The following is a 14280-nucleotide window of genomic DNA, read 5'->3' on the forward strand; positions in this document are numbered from 1 at the left end:
CCCAAGGCAGAGAATGGCTTCCTAAAACATGAAAACAGAGCTCAGCACAACAACAGGACACAAGCTCAGTCTCCTCTCAAACAGCAAGCATCCAGAACAGCTGGCTCTATACCACAAATTGTGTGCCATTTAATTTTAGAATGACCTTTAAAAGAGCCTAGCTCAGGGTACCTCCAATTTTCACTGTTTGGAGCCACACTCCTCCAAGCCAGAATTGGTGCAAGAGGAAGGAAGCAGGAGCAGTTAGTACCTCCAATTTACACTGTTTGGAGCCACACTCCTCCAAGCCAGAATTGGTGCAAGAGGAAGGAAGCAGGAGCAGTTGCCTATCGGGTCCACATGAACACAGGAACTTAGTTCACCTGTATAGGCTGCTGGACCAGGAAGCCCCAGACCTGCAGGAACGGGGCTGAGCTAAAACACCGCATCTCCAGCTCCTGTACCCAGGCTGTAGAGAATCTCTTCATGATGCTTCTCAGGGCAGTAAATAACAATGGTCTTTCCCTCCTGAGCCCAGACCACAAGGGAAAAACAGGTGGGCAGATGAAAGCTTACTCCATCTGCCGATAGCTTCTGGGCCATTCTGGAAAGAACTATTGACCCAGGCTGAGGGCAGTCTGCTCACCCATAGTTGATCAGGCTTTGGGGGCCTTCAGAATGGACAGTCACTGAAGAGGGAGGGGCTTGTCACCTGTTTACCTTTCTCCCAAGTTCTCTTTTTTTCTCAGGCATGATTGATGAGAAGTGTAGGGAGGTCACAAGTGTCCTCCATGGGAGACAAGGGGAATTCCCTGCTCTCTGCAAACAAGAAAAGCAGACCACAAAGTTCCCCTGAGATAAACCCCAGAAGAGGAAAATGAAAATCCACGTCCAATTATCTTAGGGATTAGGAAGAGAATCCAGTGAATAAGGTAGATGAAGACACACAGTAATAGTTTTTTCAAGGTTGCCTTTCTATTGGATGGCACTCAAAATCCGCATTTACTATATTTTTCTTTTTTGGTACTGGGGAGCGAACTCAGGTCCTTGCACTTGCAAGGCAGGCGACAGAACCACTGAGCTACCTTTCCATTGCATTCATTCACTATATTTTTTATCACACCTCTTAAAGACATTCATGAAAGGAGACTTCCAAAACTGCTTCAGAAAGTGGCAAAAACAATGAGATAAGTGTGTTCAAAGGGAAAGGGAATATTTTAAGGGGAAATAAGGTTAATTTATATTTTATTATAGTAAATTTTTTTAGTTCAAACACTCACCATACATTTCTCTTTTTTTTTCAGCTTTAATTGAGTTTATTGGTACATTTTAGGGATACAGTACAGTTACATTCATTGTTGGGATCATGTACCTCTACATGGCAAGTCTTGATTCTCATTTTTTTCCCTTACCTCTGCCCTCCCTTCACCCCCGCCTCCCCTCCCCATCTACAAACACTTTATTTTCATCTTTTCATTATCTCACATTTTTTTCTTTTCCCTTATTACCCTTCCCCTACCCATCCTACCTTCCCTACGCCTTTAGCTCCTTTCTTCCCATTTCTAAAACCATACATTTCAATTACACCTCACATCCTTGGAGAAAAACATCCCAAAAAGGCAAGAAGAGTAAAGGAAAGTCTCTGCATAAGTATACTTTTAAAAAGAGGCAAAAATTATTTTCAAATTTATATTCTCCAGTTTTTAAATAAACTATGTTCCCCAAGTTCAACTGCAAAAATTGAGTCTTTGGGAAGTTCCATGATTGGTTTCCTTCTCTGTCAAGGCCCTTTCCCCTCCACCCTTCCCCTGAGGTCTCTCTGAAATGCAGAGTGGACACATCACCCCACACCTCTGGAGAAGAGGCCAATGATCAGCTATGAGCACTGAGGACATAAAAGTGATGGCTCCAGCCTTCCCAGCATGAAGCGAGGGGAAGAGTGGATATAGCAGAAAGTTCAGCTATCAATGTTCACTTCAGGGATAGACTGAATCAGAACAAGCTGGAACTCCAAACATGCAGCTACTCATTGAAATCATGGCACCTATCTATACCATGTTTTCTTATATGCCTGTTTATTTCCTTTATAGCACTTCACAGAGTAGGTATGCCTGGTAGACATTTAATAAATGTTGATGAATTATTTTCTGTCAGGTGGAAATCTAGAAAATTTTAATGTTACAACAATATAAACGAAGTGATATTTTTAAGCCCATGCTATCTTGACAAGAACCAAGCTCACCCTAAGGAAAATCCCACAGAGCTACCCAAGACACTTTGGGAAGCATGAGTGTCTTCAGGTTTAGAGATGGTGCCATATCCCAAGTGCAGCTTCCAGATGATGTTGGTTCCAGACTCCAGATCCTATTGTTCCTCCCTTCACCACCATCTCCCCTCCAGTAAGATACTTCTACAGGGGACCAACATCTTCCACTGTAGTCTGGGCCCCGTGACCTGAGTAGGACCTTATCCAGAACAGAGGCCACAGTTCTGGACTGTATTTGTTTGGTTATATTTTGGTTTGGGCTCCTACATCATTTGTTTTAAGAAAAAAAAAATGAAGACATGCAGGGGGGGATTATTTAAAAACTGATATATTTTGAATATCTACTCGTAGACTCTAAGTACTACCTCATTTGTGGGTGACATCAGCAGTTCTTCCCACATGGTCCGGACCAGAGGTCTCTTGTCTGGCCCATTAATGACATGCTACACGCAGAATCCCATGTTGCCTAACATCCTGTGCTATAGCCTGAGCCTCTACAAGTCCTGACAAAGGCCAGACCTCAAGCCAGATGTCAGAAAAGATATCAAAGCTCAGAGAACAGGCAGGGGAAGAAGGCTGATCTTCCATCCACAAGGCCAGGGATCCCCATCCCAGCCCGATGCCCACATTCCCCAGCCGTGTGCCCTCCAGGAGCCTGGCACAGGCTTCTCTGGGCATGCTGAGGCCATCTCGTCCCACATGCCTGCCTTGATCCCCTCTCTTCAAGATTCCATTATCTTCCATTAAAGTGAGCACACATGGGTGACATACACGGCCAGGAATTCTCCCCAGGACAGCTCTGTGGAGCCTCTTTTCCAAGTCCTTAATGGGCTAAATCTTTTTATGGCTTTCTGATGAAGTATGAGTGCTCCATGGCACTCTCTATTGCTTCCTGAGAACCCGTGAGCCAACACCTAGTAAACAGACGTGCCATCCTGAGCCAACAGTGTCACCATCCCCAACCCCAGCATCCACACCCAGTGCCCAGTATCCACGTAAGGAAGACAGAGGAGGGCCATGCGTGACTTCATTGTACAGTTTCTTAGGTATCTTGAGCCAAAGATGTCATAAGAACAAACTCTCCAGATACTAAGTCAGTGGATAAATTCATGATTACATGTGTAGTGAAAATTTACCATCACTAATACACTCGTTGTAGAGAAAAACATAGACTGTATGTTCAGATACTACTTGAATTGTCTATTCAAATGTTTTATAAATGTCAACTTATACAAATATATAGGGGTACTTTTATAGTGTGTGGGGTGCAATTTTATAATTTTACAATTATTAAATGGAATTGGCACTTGATGATACATTATGGTGTTTTTATTCCTTTTTGCACATTCAACTGTCTTGATTAATGCCTGAGCATGTGTTAAAGAGCTCATGCTTGTTCCTACCTTTCCATTTCAAACCCTCTTGTTCATCCTTGGGGAGAACACAGCAAAAAACACACAGAAAGTTAGCTGGGAAGCACCCTTGCTGTCATCAAACAAACTTGTTTCAATGAAGATTAGTTTTTCAGGAAATACATTGACTGTAAGGTGCTTACCAAAACTGAAAGATTTTAAAAAGCGTCAACAGGATAATTTAAAGAGAAGAGACTCACAACACTGACCCCAGAGCCAGAAGCTGAGAAGAATCCTGGGATTAGAATTGCCCTTGGGCTTTAGGTTGATCAATTCATTTTGTGAAAATATAAAATTGAATGGAAGTTTAGTGAGCTCCCATTTTGAATCTACATGCCCTTCAGAAAAAAGTGGCTTCAAATACCTTCTCTAAACACAATGATCAAGTGGGTAAAGGGAGGGCAGAGGTACGGGGGAAAAATGAGAACCAAGACCTGTCACGTAAAGGTACAAGATCCCAATGATGAATGTAACTGTACTGTTTACTTAAAAAGTACCAATAAGCTCAATAATAAAGAAGAAAAAATAGACACATTAATCAGGCATCTCTTGAACTTCATATTTAAGAGTTCCAAGATTTCTTGCCCCAAATTAATACTTAATATAATTGTGGGGTCCAGTTCTGGATTAAAGAGGGTAGGATCTTCAAGACTGGAGGCAAAATGGGCATTTTGTGCAAAATGGTGCTGCCCTTAGGGATAGGTCCAGACCCTCTGAAGGTGTCTTCCTGGGAGAACTATTTAAGAGCCACATCCCAACTTTGCTCCAATGAGTGAAAAGGCAACAAAACACAAAACTTCTGTGATGAAAACCATGATGCCATCTGCCACCATTTGCCCAGGGCTTGCCAGATGCAGGGAACCATGTCTGCCTGGATCTGTGACACACTCTCTCCCTGAGGGCTCACATCACCACCCGAAATGAGGCACTGGGTCCCCTTGACCATACTGCTATAAATAAACAGACAGTGAGTGAATAACTTGCTTATAGACACACACGGGCAGGGCTAGGATTAAAACTCCAGTTTCCCTGATTTCAAAGCACACACTACCTTCTTTTGTCTGTACCTTGGATCAACACATCAATATCCAGTATAAGCATTTTATTGGATTTGGCACCAATGAAATATTTGCTTAATCCTCATGACAATTCTGGAAGGGAATAGTATCATCTCCTTTTGTTAAATGAGGTCACTCATCTAAGGCCACAGTTTCTCAGTGTTATCACATCAGCCCAGAGCTGAGACAGTCAAGGTCCCAGCCAGATAGATACTGGAGCACAGTTAGTGCCAAGTCAAGGGCAGGAGGAAACAGAACACAGAGGTTGCATATATCACCTTGCAGTCAGGCAGCCCTGGGTCCAAATTTCAGCTCTGCCCCAGGGTCCTCAGCTAAATGACTGGGCACTGAGCACCCCTGTTTCCTCAGCTTCAAATGAGAACAGTAATTTCCATTCAAAGTTTATTGTTTGGATAAAGTGAAATGCTAACTGCTGGGAGCTTTGCTTAGTGCCTGGTAAGAAGTATTAAGTGTTTAGCAGAAATTTCTTTCTGCTTTTATAAAAACACAATGTTTTAAAAAGTAAATTACCTTTTACAATAAAACCAGGCTTTTCCTTTTAGCAGTTAAATGGGATGTGAATTTCCTCTTTGCTGTTTAGCTTTGTCCCTGGGTAAGCTATCAAATCTCTGTGAATCTTTTATCTTCTAAAGAGCAAGGATAATATATGTTTCAGGAGGATAAAAGGAATAACCTATGTTTAACCCCTTGCAAGGAGAGCATCGCAACACATAGTGACATCAACTCTGCTTTCTGACAAATCCTCAGACCTAAATCCCTATGTCCCTTCCATTCCATCCATTTACTCATTCTAGGCCAATGATATCCTAGGCCCATGGTGGCGAACCTACGGCATGCATGCTGCCACAGACACACAAAGCCCTCTCTGTCGGCATCCAAGCCAAGTCACTCCACCATTGCCCCAGCAGCCAAGCATTCAGGTTTAACGGCAGTGTTGCGACTCTGTGATAAATAAGTGGGTCTGGGGTTGCAGTTTGGGCTCTCAGTCTCTAAAAGGTTTGCCATCATCATCCTAGGGCATACAACTTGCCCACTCAGGAGGAACCTTGCCAAAGAACAAGGGACGAGAAGGTTTCCCAAAGCCATCCCATATCAGCATGGAAACAGGCACCCTCAGGGGTCACCCAGTGGCCCTAAACCAACACTCTCAAACCACAGTCGCTACAAAATCCACAGATCATCCTGCTGGAGCCCTCTCCTTCTTCGTTGGCTCATCAGCAAAGGAATATTTAGAAACAACAGCATCCTGCCCCATTCCCCAAGAGTGAAACAGGCACTTCGAACATAAAGGGCACAAATGTTGTTCCACCAAACAGTCTTGTCTCGGGTCACTAGCCCAAAACAGCTCTGTCTGCCCTCCAACCTCACGAGCAAGATCACCACAAATGGGAAGAGCAATAAGAAAATGAATTTAGCCGGGGATTTAGCTCAGAGGTTCTGCCGCCTGCCTTGCAAGCACAAGGACCTGAGTTTGATCCCCAGTACCAAATAAACAAACAAACACCAAACAAACTATAAAAAAAGATGAATTTAAAGCCTAGTTCCAGCGTACGCACACATGCAGGTAAACATAAATGCAAGTAATGAATAAAGAGAGACACCCACCTGTGAGGTAAGTAGTGTGAGAGCCATGTGGGTATGGCCAGAACTGGTCAGCTTTGGGAATTAAGAAGACCAAGAAAAGAAACAGATGTGGACACAAGTAAATTGAAGGTCCTTTACTGCAGCTTTTTCGAATGTCTGTGCCCTTATTGTCCCCCTGCCCGGCCAGCTTTATTTATTTAAATTGCTTATTGCATCTCAGGACTTGGTTACCTTTAATTTCTAAAGATCTTAAGATGTTGAATGACAGCATTTGAGCATTACTTTTGGACCATTCTTAGTGTGCTTGCTTTGCAGTGTTCTAATAATTTATATCCTGCTCACTTAAAAAGGAACACAAAATTCTAGCAAAAATGTTGGTGATAAAGAATGTAGTCATATTGGTAGGGATACCCATAGCAGGTATTTACAAGGTATATGCTGGCAGCTTACAACCACATGCTGATCATTAGAATGCAGAGTTGCTATCCAGAAAAATCTTCTGCTATAACCCCTGGTAAGGAAGACAATGTGTTCTCAAGTGACTACTGTGCTACTGAATTGTGCAAACGCTTTATCCTTGCAAGCCTGGCTGCCTGTGCAATGCGAAGTAAGTGCTAGTGACCAGCTCTCTGTGTCCGTGGTTGTCCTCATAAATGGACGACTTCATTTTAGTTACTGAACAATCAGAGTCTGTGTCAGGAAACAAGATACTTTCTGTTGCTGGAAATTTTGCTATTCAGAGTGTGGGAGTTCAAAAGGAGGATGGGTCCTTGCAGATGTCTTGCTAAGCTGATGCTTTCTAGGATTTTATATGTATCAGTGTGATGCTCATATCTTAAGGAGAGAGTTAGGCAATGGGTTCCTGGGGGATCTTGGGGCATTTTACCCATTTTTGTTGTGTTAGAAATACCAAATGGGATGAATTTTAGCTTGGGGAAGACTAGTATATGCAAGCAATTTAAGGTTTAATTAATTAATTAATTTTATTTATTTATTTATTTTTGGTACCAGGGATTGAACTCAGGTCCTTGCACTTGCAAGGCAGGCCACTGAACCGCTGAGCTACATCCCTGGCCTTAAGGTTTAATTTAAAGGGGGGAAAAATTAAAGAATTTTTATAAGTGCCATCTCAGGATCATAAACTATAGTGATAGTGACATAGGAAAAAATAAAATGTAAAAGTTTTTGTCAATGGCTTTGTTATCATAATTGAAACAAAATCCCATAAAATTCTGCTAATTGTTCCTGGAAGTGACATGATTTCTCTGTAATCTTAGAACTGGGTTGTGAGTGTGTGGACCGGGAAAAGTGACAAGGAATAATCATGCAAGACACACCGCCCACATTCAGTCATTTGTTACCTTTTCAAACGACTTGATTCTAGATTCATTGCATGGTTTAATAACTTTAAGTTATTAACGACTATATCTGCATATATTTCAAAGGTGGTAAATTGTGACAGAATTCATTAATTTGAAAGGAACTCCACCAATAAGCTCAAAAGAAATCTTCATAGCTTACCTGAGTCATTTTTTTAGAAATTTGCCAGAACCCTGTTCACTGATTCATATTTGCTGTTTGAATTTTTTCCATCCATGGTTTCATGGGCCCTTACTACCCTCCAGAGCTGTACAGGGGCTGGGAAATGTGGCCCACAAATGCTAAGGCATTTTCTTGTGGTCTCAGTGCTGAGAAGCACGGGACTAAGATAGTCTCTGGATTCCCTGGCAGGTGCTCTCTGCCTTGGCCTGCTGCTCCTCCTGAGAGGCTGTATGATGCCTTCTTCAGCCCTTCTCTACATATAGAATGGCAGGTCTCGAAGTTGCTGCTGGTTTGAGAAGCCTGAGAATTGCTGCCAAAACATCTAATGTTTCCTGTGAGTGAAGTTTTACCAAGCTTCAAAGGACAATTTCACTGACCTCCAGTGTGGTTCCCAGTCTGAGGGAAGATCAGTCAGCTGAGAAAGATGGCTATCAGTCTTGGAGAGCAGACTATGTTGAACATGCCTTCTTCCAAGCCAGACTGTGGATGCCTGTGGACGACATAGGCTTCATGTCCCTTCTGGGTTTCCATCCTTTCATCCTGACTGTGGGCATGTGCTGCTCAGTACAGGCCTTATATTGGGAAGTCCTAGGAAATTGAGGCTCTCAACTCAGAAGAATTGCATACTGCGACCTCTGGCTGTAGGAGCTGTCCCACAGGAGCTAGGAAGGTCTGGCTAGAGGACAAGAATCCTCTGTTCTCCTGGTTTGGAGCCTTGGCCCTCATCTAAGATGATCTGTATATTATGGATTTTGTGCCAGGAAGCAGCTTGCTCCTGAGTACTGGAAGGTGGGCTGTTTTTTGTCTATGCATCATGTGTTTGGCTCATAGAAGGAGACCCCCTGATTGAGAAAAGCAGCCAAAAGTGTCATGAAACAGATAAGTCTAATTCATATATTTTAGAAATGAATTTCTTTGATATAGTCAAATAGAATAAAGACAAAATAAATAGAAAGTTAAGAATCTGTGAAAGCCAATGGAATGTCATTTCAAGGAGGGCTCTTGGCCCTGTGGGTGATGTTGTGAATATGGAGCTGTACTGTGTGGTGGGCTGTGCACATACCAGGCAGAAATGTGTGAGTGTGCATGAGTCATCGCTGTGGGCCAGGCTTCCAAGCGACTATGATCTTGCGGGTCAATCACAGTCTAGTAAGACATAGGGTGGTGGCCACCCATAGAGTGAAAGGAGGATGGTAGGCTGATCTGCCTCAGAAATCTCCACTCATCAAAACCCAAGGGACTTCTAGACACATGGATATTCTGTGGGACCTGTGACAGATTAATAGGAAACAGATAATGGGAGATAATTATCTGAATAATCCACAGAGCTTGCATTTACATAGAACATAGAGCCACAGGCAGAATTGAGTCCACAGACTTCATGGAGTATAAAAGGGACCAAGTTAAACAAAAAAAAATGTACCAAATCACTGCAGGGTAGACTCAGGATTTCAAATCCAAGTTGGCCTTGTGTTGAGGCTATGGTCAATGGTGTGGAGACCTCTGCAAGAAGACGAATACCTAGGCCTCTGTTGCTGCTCCACACCACACAGACATATACACAGCACCTCCATCACTGCCAATAAAAGCTAACTCAGAATCCTTTTCCACTAAGACTATGCACAGTGTCGGGCTCCTGCTGAACACCCTGCCCCAAAGAGCCACCTCCCCTCAATCAAGTGGTACACAAAATGACACCCCTCAGTCATTCCAGAAGGCTCTTACTGAAGAGATGAGCCATTTGCAATCAACTCCTTTGCCTCAACAGTACTAAAACTCAAAGCATATAGCTGCACAGCTTAGTCTGCAAGAAGAAAATGCTTTGCAATTATGTATCAATCGATGCCTCTTTTTGTCAATGTTTCTGTTGGAATTGACTGCTTCTCTGCATCAATGGATGAAGCAGCCTTTTCATTCCCTTGTTTCCTTTAAAAGTGGTCTTTTTCTCTGTGACTTGACTTTTGAGCAAAAAACTAATCTCAGTATGAGATTAGTTACTTCAGCCACCCCGCCAGCTGCTCACTACCCCATCTCATCTTCATGGGCAGAACTCACTTTCCCATTGGTTTTGAGAAAATGCTTTTAAGGACCTTGCACCAAGCTGTTCTTTCATAGCTGCAAGCCTAAATGGCACTTTGGAATCTTTACTCTTTTCTTTAACACAATGCTGTATCTTTATACAGCACAGGATCTTCAGCATCCCAGGGAATTAATCAACAAGATTTATTCTCTTAGAGAGGGACAGGATTGACTTCAGAAAATTGAAGCACGTAAATTTGAAGGCAAATAAAAATGCCTTCCAAGTCAGCTAGTAAAAAACATTCACATACTAGTTTTGGGATCCTAACAACTTTGACCTTTTACATACACACACACACACATCCATCCTAGATTCCATTCTTTACCCAACAATTCTTCGGCCTCATTTTATTTCATGATGAGATTTAGTCATCAAAGCCAGATGGCCCTCTGAATATTTTTTTGGTGTCAAATAGGATCACTGGCAGGGATCACAACACTTATTTTTTCTACTAACCTCATAAAATGCAGACTTCTTGTGCCTATCAAAATCTTTTATTCATATCTGTAAGTTAATGCTCACAAAAGGACCATCAATAATTTAATTTCTTTAAGGGACAGTTAGATGAAGAAGGCAAGCTATACATTATTCCCTACAATATGTTATATCAAGTGTTCATATTAAAAATTTACAGAGAAAATAATTACAGTAGAGAGGAGCATAAAGGTACAAAAGCCTAGGGTTTCGCTTTGTACCAAAATCTCATTCAAACCTCATGCCAAATGCATCAGAACTGTTGCATTATCAAAAAGACCTGTCTTGGCTGCTGGCTGTGACCATCAAAGCAGAGCCCCCGTGGTCTTCATTTTCATGAGGTTTTCTGGGCTGCTAACCATGAAGACTCCACTCCACTCTCATCCCAATGGGTACAGGGTTCCAAAGCTAACACTGGAGAAGTCCAAAGGCATGTCATCTCCAATTCATCAACATGCAGTCCTGGATCCTAAACATTCCTATACTTAACAAAGACACAAGTGAAAGGGAAGAGAGTGTAGGGTGAGGGAAACATTTTGGAGAAAATGAATTGATAAGTGTTTTAGGCAAATCCTGATCCTGGATCTTTCCAGGCCAGCTGAGGGTGGAAAGTCAAGTCTTTGGGGATGTTATACATCATACTAGGCCCATGACGACAGCCGCTCTGTACAAAACTGTAATAATTCACCTGTCTCAGGGCCGGGAATTTAGCTCAGTGGTGCCACTGCCTGCCTCACAAGTGCAAGGTCCTGTGTTCAATCCCCGGTACCAAAAATCAACAACAAAGCCAGGCATAGTAGCACACACCTGTAATCCCAGCACTCGAGAGGCTGAGGCAGAAGGATCACTGTGAGTTCGAGACCAGACTGGGCTCCATAGTGAGACCAGACTGGGCTCCATACTGAGTCCAGACTGGGCTCCAGGTCAGTCACAACCACATAGTGAGACCCTGTCTCAAAAAAAAAAAGACAAAACAAAACAAAAATCAACAACACAAGCTTTTTAAAAAATAAAAATAATAATGATAATTCACCTGTCTCTCATAGGAGAAGTAATTTTAAAAAGAAACAAAGGCTCAACTGATGGAAAACTAATTTTTCCCTTTGTCATTTAAACTGGATATCATTCAGGTTTTTTTTTTAATACTAAAGAAATGACATCTAATAATGCTGCTTGGAGAGGAAAAGACTAAGTCACAATGGGAGGAGGTACTTCATAAACATGCTGTATACATTCCATTTTCTATACAAAACCAAAGAATAGCATCTAGTGCTTTTACAATAATCTATTCCAGGGCTCACCGATAGTAGAAAATAGAGTGAGAAAGAAGAGGGCTGGTTTTTAACACAGAGGAAAGACTGCCTTCTTGGGTATTAATTTACACAGTGAAGCCCTGCCACATTCAAGCCCAATGAAATAGATGGTAAAAAGCTGATTTAAAGCAGAAATCCTCCAAAAATAATACATACACACCTTAACACGCTATTTTAACTGACAGCTATGGCAACCAAATGTCACGATGCACCTATGGTGAGGCACAAACAGTTCTCTAAGCAAGAGTTACTAAGCAGATCCCTGTGGAACTTCTTTTATGAAAATAAGATGGTCTATGATTTCCAATTTCAGTTTCTTTGAAGTAAGAATAAAGATACTTGTCAAGAGTAGAATCCTAGATCTTTATGATATTCCTCTACCTTTTCTAGTTACCATAACCCACTTACATGGTCATAAATGCCTTTGTAATGACTAATTTTGAGTCTTTTCCAAAACATTCAGTGAATTTTCAAAGACCGAGCAACTTTTGATACACATTATTTCATGAGTTTATAAAATCTATAGGTACCATTTCATTAAATTGCATAATTCCCCTAACCGGTGAAATTGACATGAAGAAGTTTGAGAGCAAACACAGAAGGGGTTTGGGAACAAACACTTTGGCCATGTCAGCAACTACTTTAATCCCTGGGGCAGGAAGGCAGGAGTGGCCAGGTTGAGTGTGAGCTCAGGTGGCTGCAGTGATCAGTATGCGCAGGGACAAGCATGTATTTTATATATATTACACGGAACTACAGGATATAGAAGTTAATGCAGCAAGTCAATAACATGAAAACCCTCTGGCACATTTAAGGACATACTGCAATAGAATTTCCTTAAAAACAGTTCATTCTGATTTTGATCTGGTCCATTTTAGTGAAGTTTGCTTCCCACTGCCTTTCTGTACCTAGAAAATGCCAACTCTTATGTCCTCAATCTCTAAAGGCTGTCAGCTATATTTCAGTGTGAACTTCAATGGTATCACCACATGTTATGTGCCTGGATTTGTTCTAGATTTAGGGTGAGGGTAGAGAGGAGTTTGTCCAAAGTGATGGGTATAAGCTTTTTCTTTAGGGAGACATCATTGATATATATAAAATAAATGGAAATATAAAACCAGTCAGGAAAGAGAAACTGACTAAAATATAATCCAATAGAGGTTGCAGTCACTCAGTGCTACTAGAAGTTGCGTGGTACAGTGGTCAGTGTTGGCTGTAGGTCCTATGGACCTTACTGTGCTTTCAGAAACATTATAGACCCTCCCCAAACCCTGACACACCAGTCCCCTGAGGATTACAAGTCACCTAAAGAACCATTCTCTGGCCACAGTGTGAGATAAAGGTTGTCACACAACACACTTAATACCTCAAAGTTCATACCATATACAGTAAAATGACACCAATTTTTTTCCATATCCAGCTGCTCCCCGCTCCATCCCTGGTTTCCTACAGAGGAGGAGGGATTAGAAGCCATTCCTTTCACTCCACCCATAAAACCACACTCCAGAAGCAGGGTAGGATTCAACAGGATGATTTATATTTTTCTAATAAGAGGCCTGAATGATGACCACAGAAAATATTAAATGAAAACAAATTTCACAGATGTGAAATACTTCCATGTATAAAGTAAATTTTGGTTCCTTTTTTTCTTTCTATATTACATTCTTACTTCAACTTGGACCAATGCCAGGAAGAAACCAAGACACAGTTAGGGACAATTCTCATGAGGTTTTCTGTTAGCGTAAGTCATCAGTGTTCTGCCATTACACTGCTGCTTAGAGGTGGAGAAAACAAGGGCTGAAGGAATGGCCTCAGTGGTGTCACGAGTCACAGCAGGAAACCCATACTGAACAAGTACATCTCCCCACTCTCCCTTAACACCAGTTTGCTCCATCCCCACATGGGCCCCTACCTTTCACTGACCCAAGGTTTCCTTTCAATCCCCTGCACTTGGAGCCTGACACCACTTCCCCATAGCAGGCTTCACGGAGCCACCAGGAGGCACGGGAAGGATCACTTCAATAGGTGAGAGGCTCACATGGGCGACATCCCAAGAACCCCATCTCTCTACCACTGCCAGAAAGAACCTCATCAGCAAGCTGTCTTACATCATGCTCTAGTCATTACCCAAACAACAAAGGAAACTGGTCTTCAAAACACAAGATCTTCCAAAATTATTCCTAGAAATGGCTTCATTGTGTCTCTAAGGGCCTGGTCCAATGAGCAAATTCAACCACTATACCAATGGCATCTCTCACTGTGTGCTTGATCACTGAGGATGAACAGCCCTGATGTCCATGTCACTCACCAATGCAGGCATGGACCCTCACGGATAGCTGTGTCCTCAGGATGATGCTGTGCTTCTTGCCCCTCCTGAGGGAGACAGGAGACAAATGACAAGGTATCAGAGGAGTCAGCAACGATACTCAATGCTGTCGATCAACATGAAGTTTCTGACACACCCACTCAAAAGAAGCTCCCAATAAGCAGGGACCAAAACAGAGCAAGAATCTATACTGAAATAATGGAACTTCACTGAGCTCCAAGAAAA

General features: G+C 42.2%; 1 protein-coding gene across 1 annotated transcript in view; it reads right to left on the bottom strand.

Moving 5' to 3' along the window:
- The window catches only part of Fhod3 (formin homology 2 domain containing 3), a 433804-nt gene that overhangs the window by 386566 nt on the left and 32958 nt on the right, over nucleotides 1-14280 (bottom strand). Inside the window, exon 3 of the mRNA XM_010638036.2 lies at nucleotides 14038-14102. Coding sequence (XP_010636338.1) covers nucleotides 14038-14102 — 65 coding nt within the window. The remainder of the gene's footprint in view (nucleotides 1-14037; nucleotides 14103-14280) is intronic.

This window comes from Fukomys damarensis, unplaced genomic scaffold (assembly GCF_012274545.1).
Source record: "Fukomys damarensis isolate Sample0158 unplaced genomic scaffold, DMR_v1.0_HiC HiC_scaffold_30, whole genome shotgun sequence".
In the NCBI taxonomy this organism is placed as follows: Eukaryota; Metazoa; Chordata; class Mammalia; order Rodentia; family Bathyergidae; genus Fukomys; species Fukomys damarensis.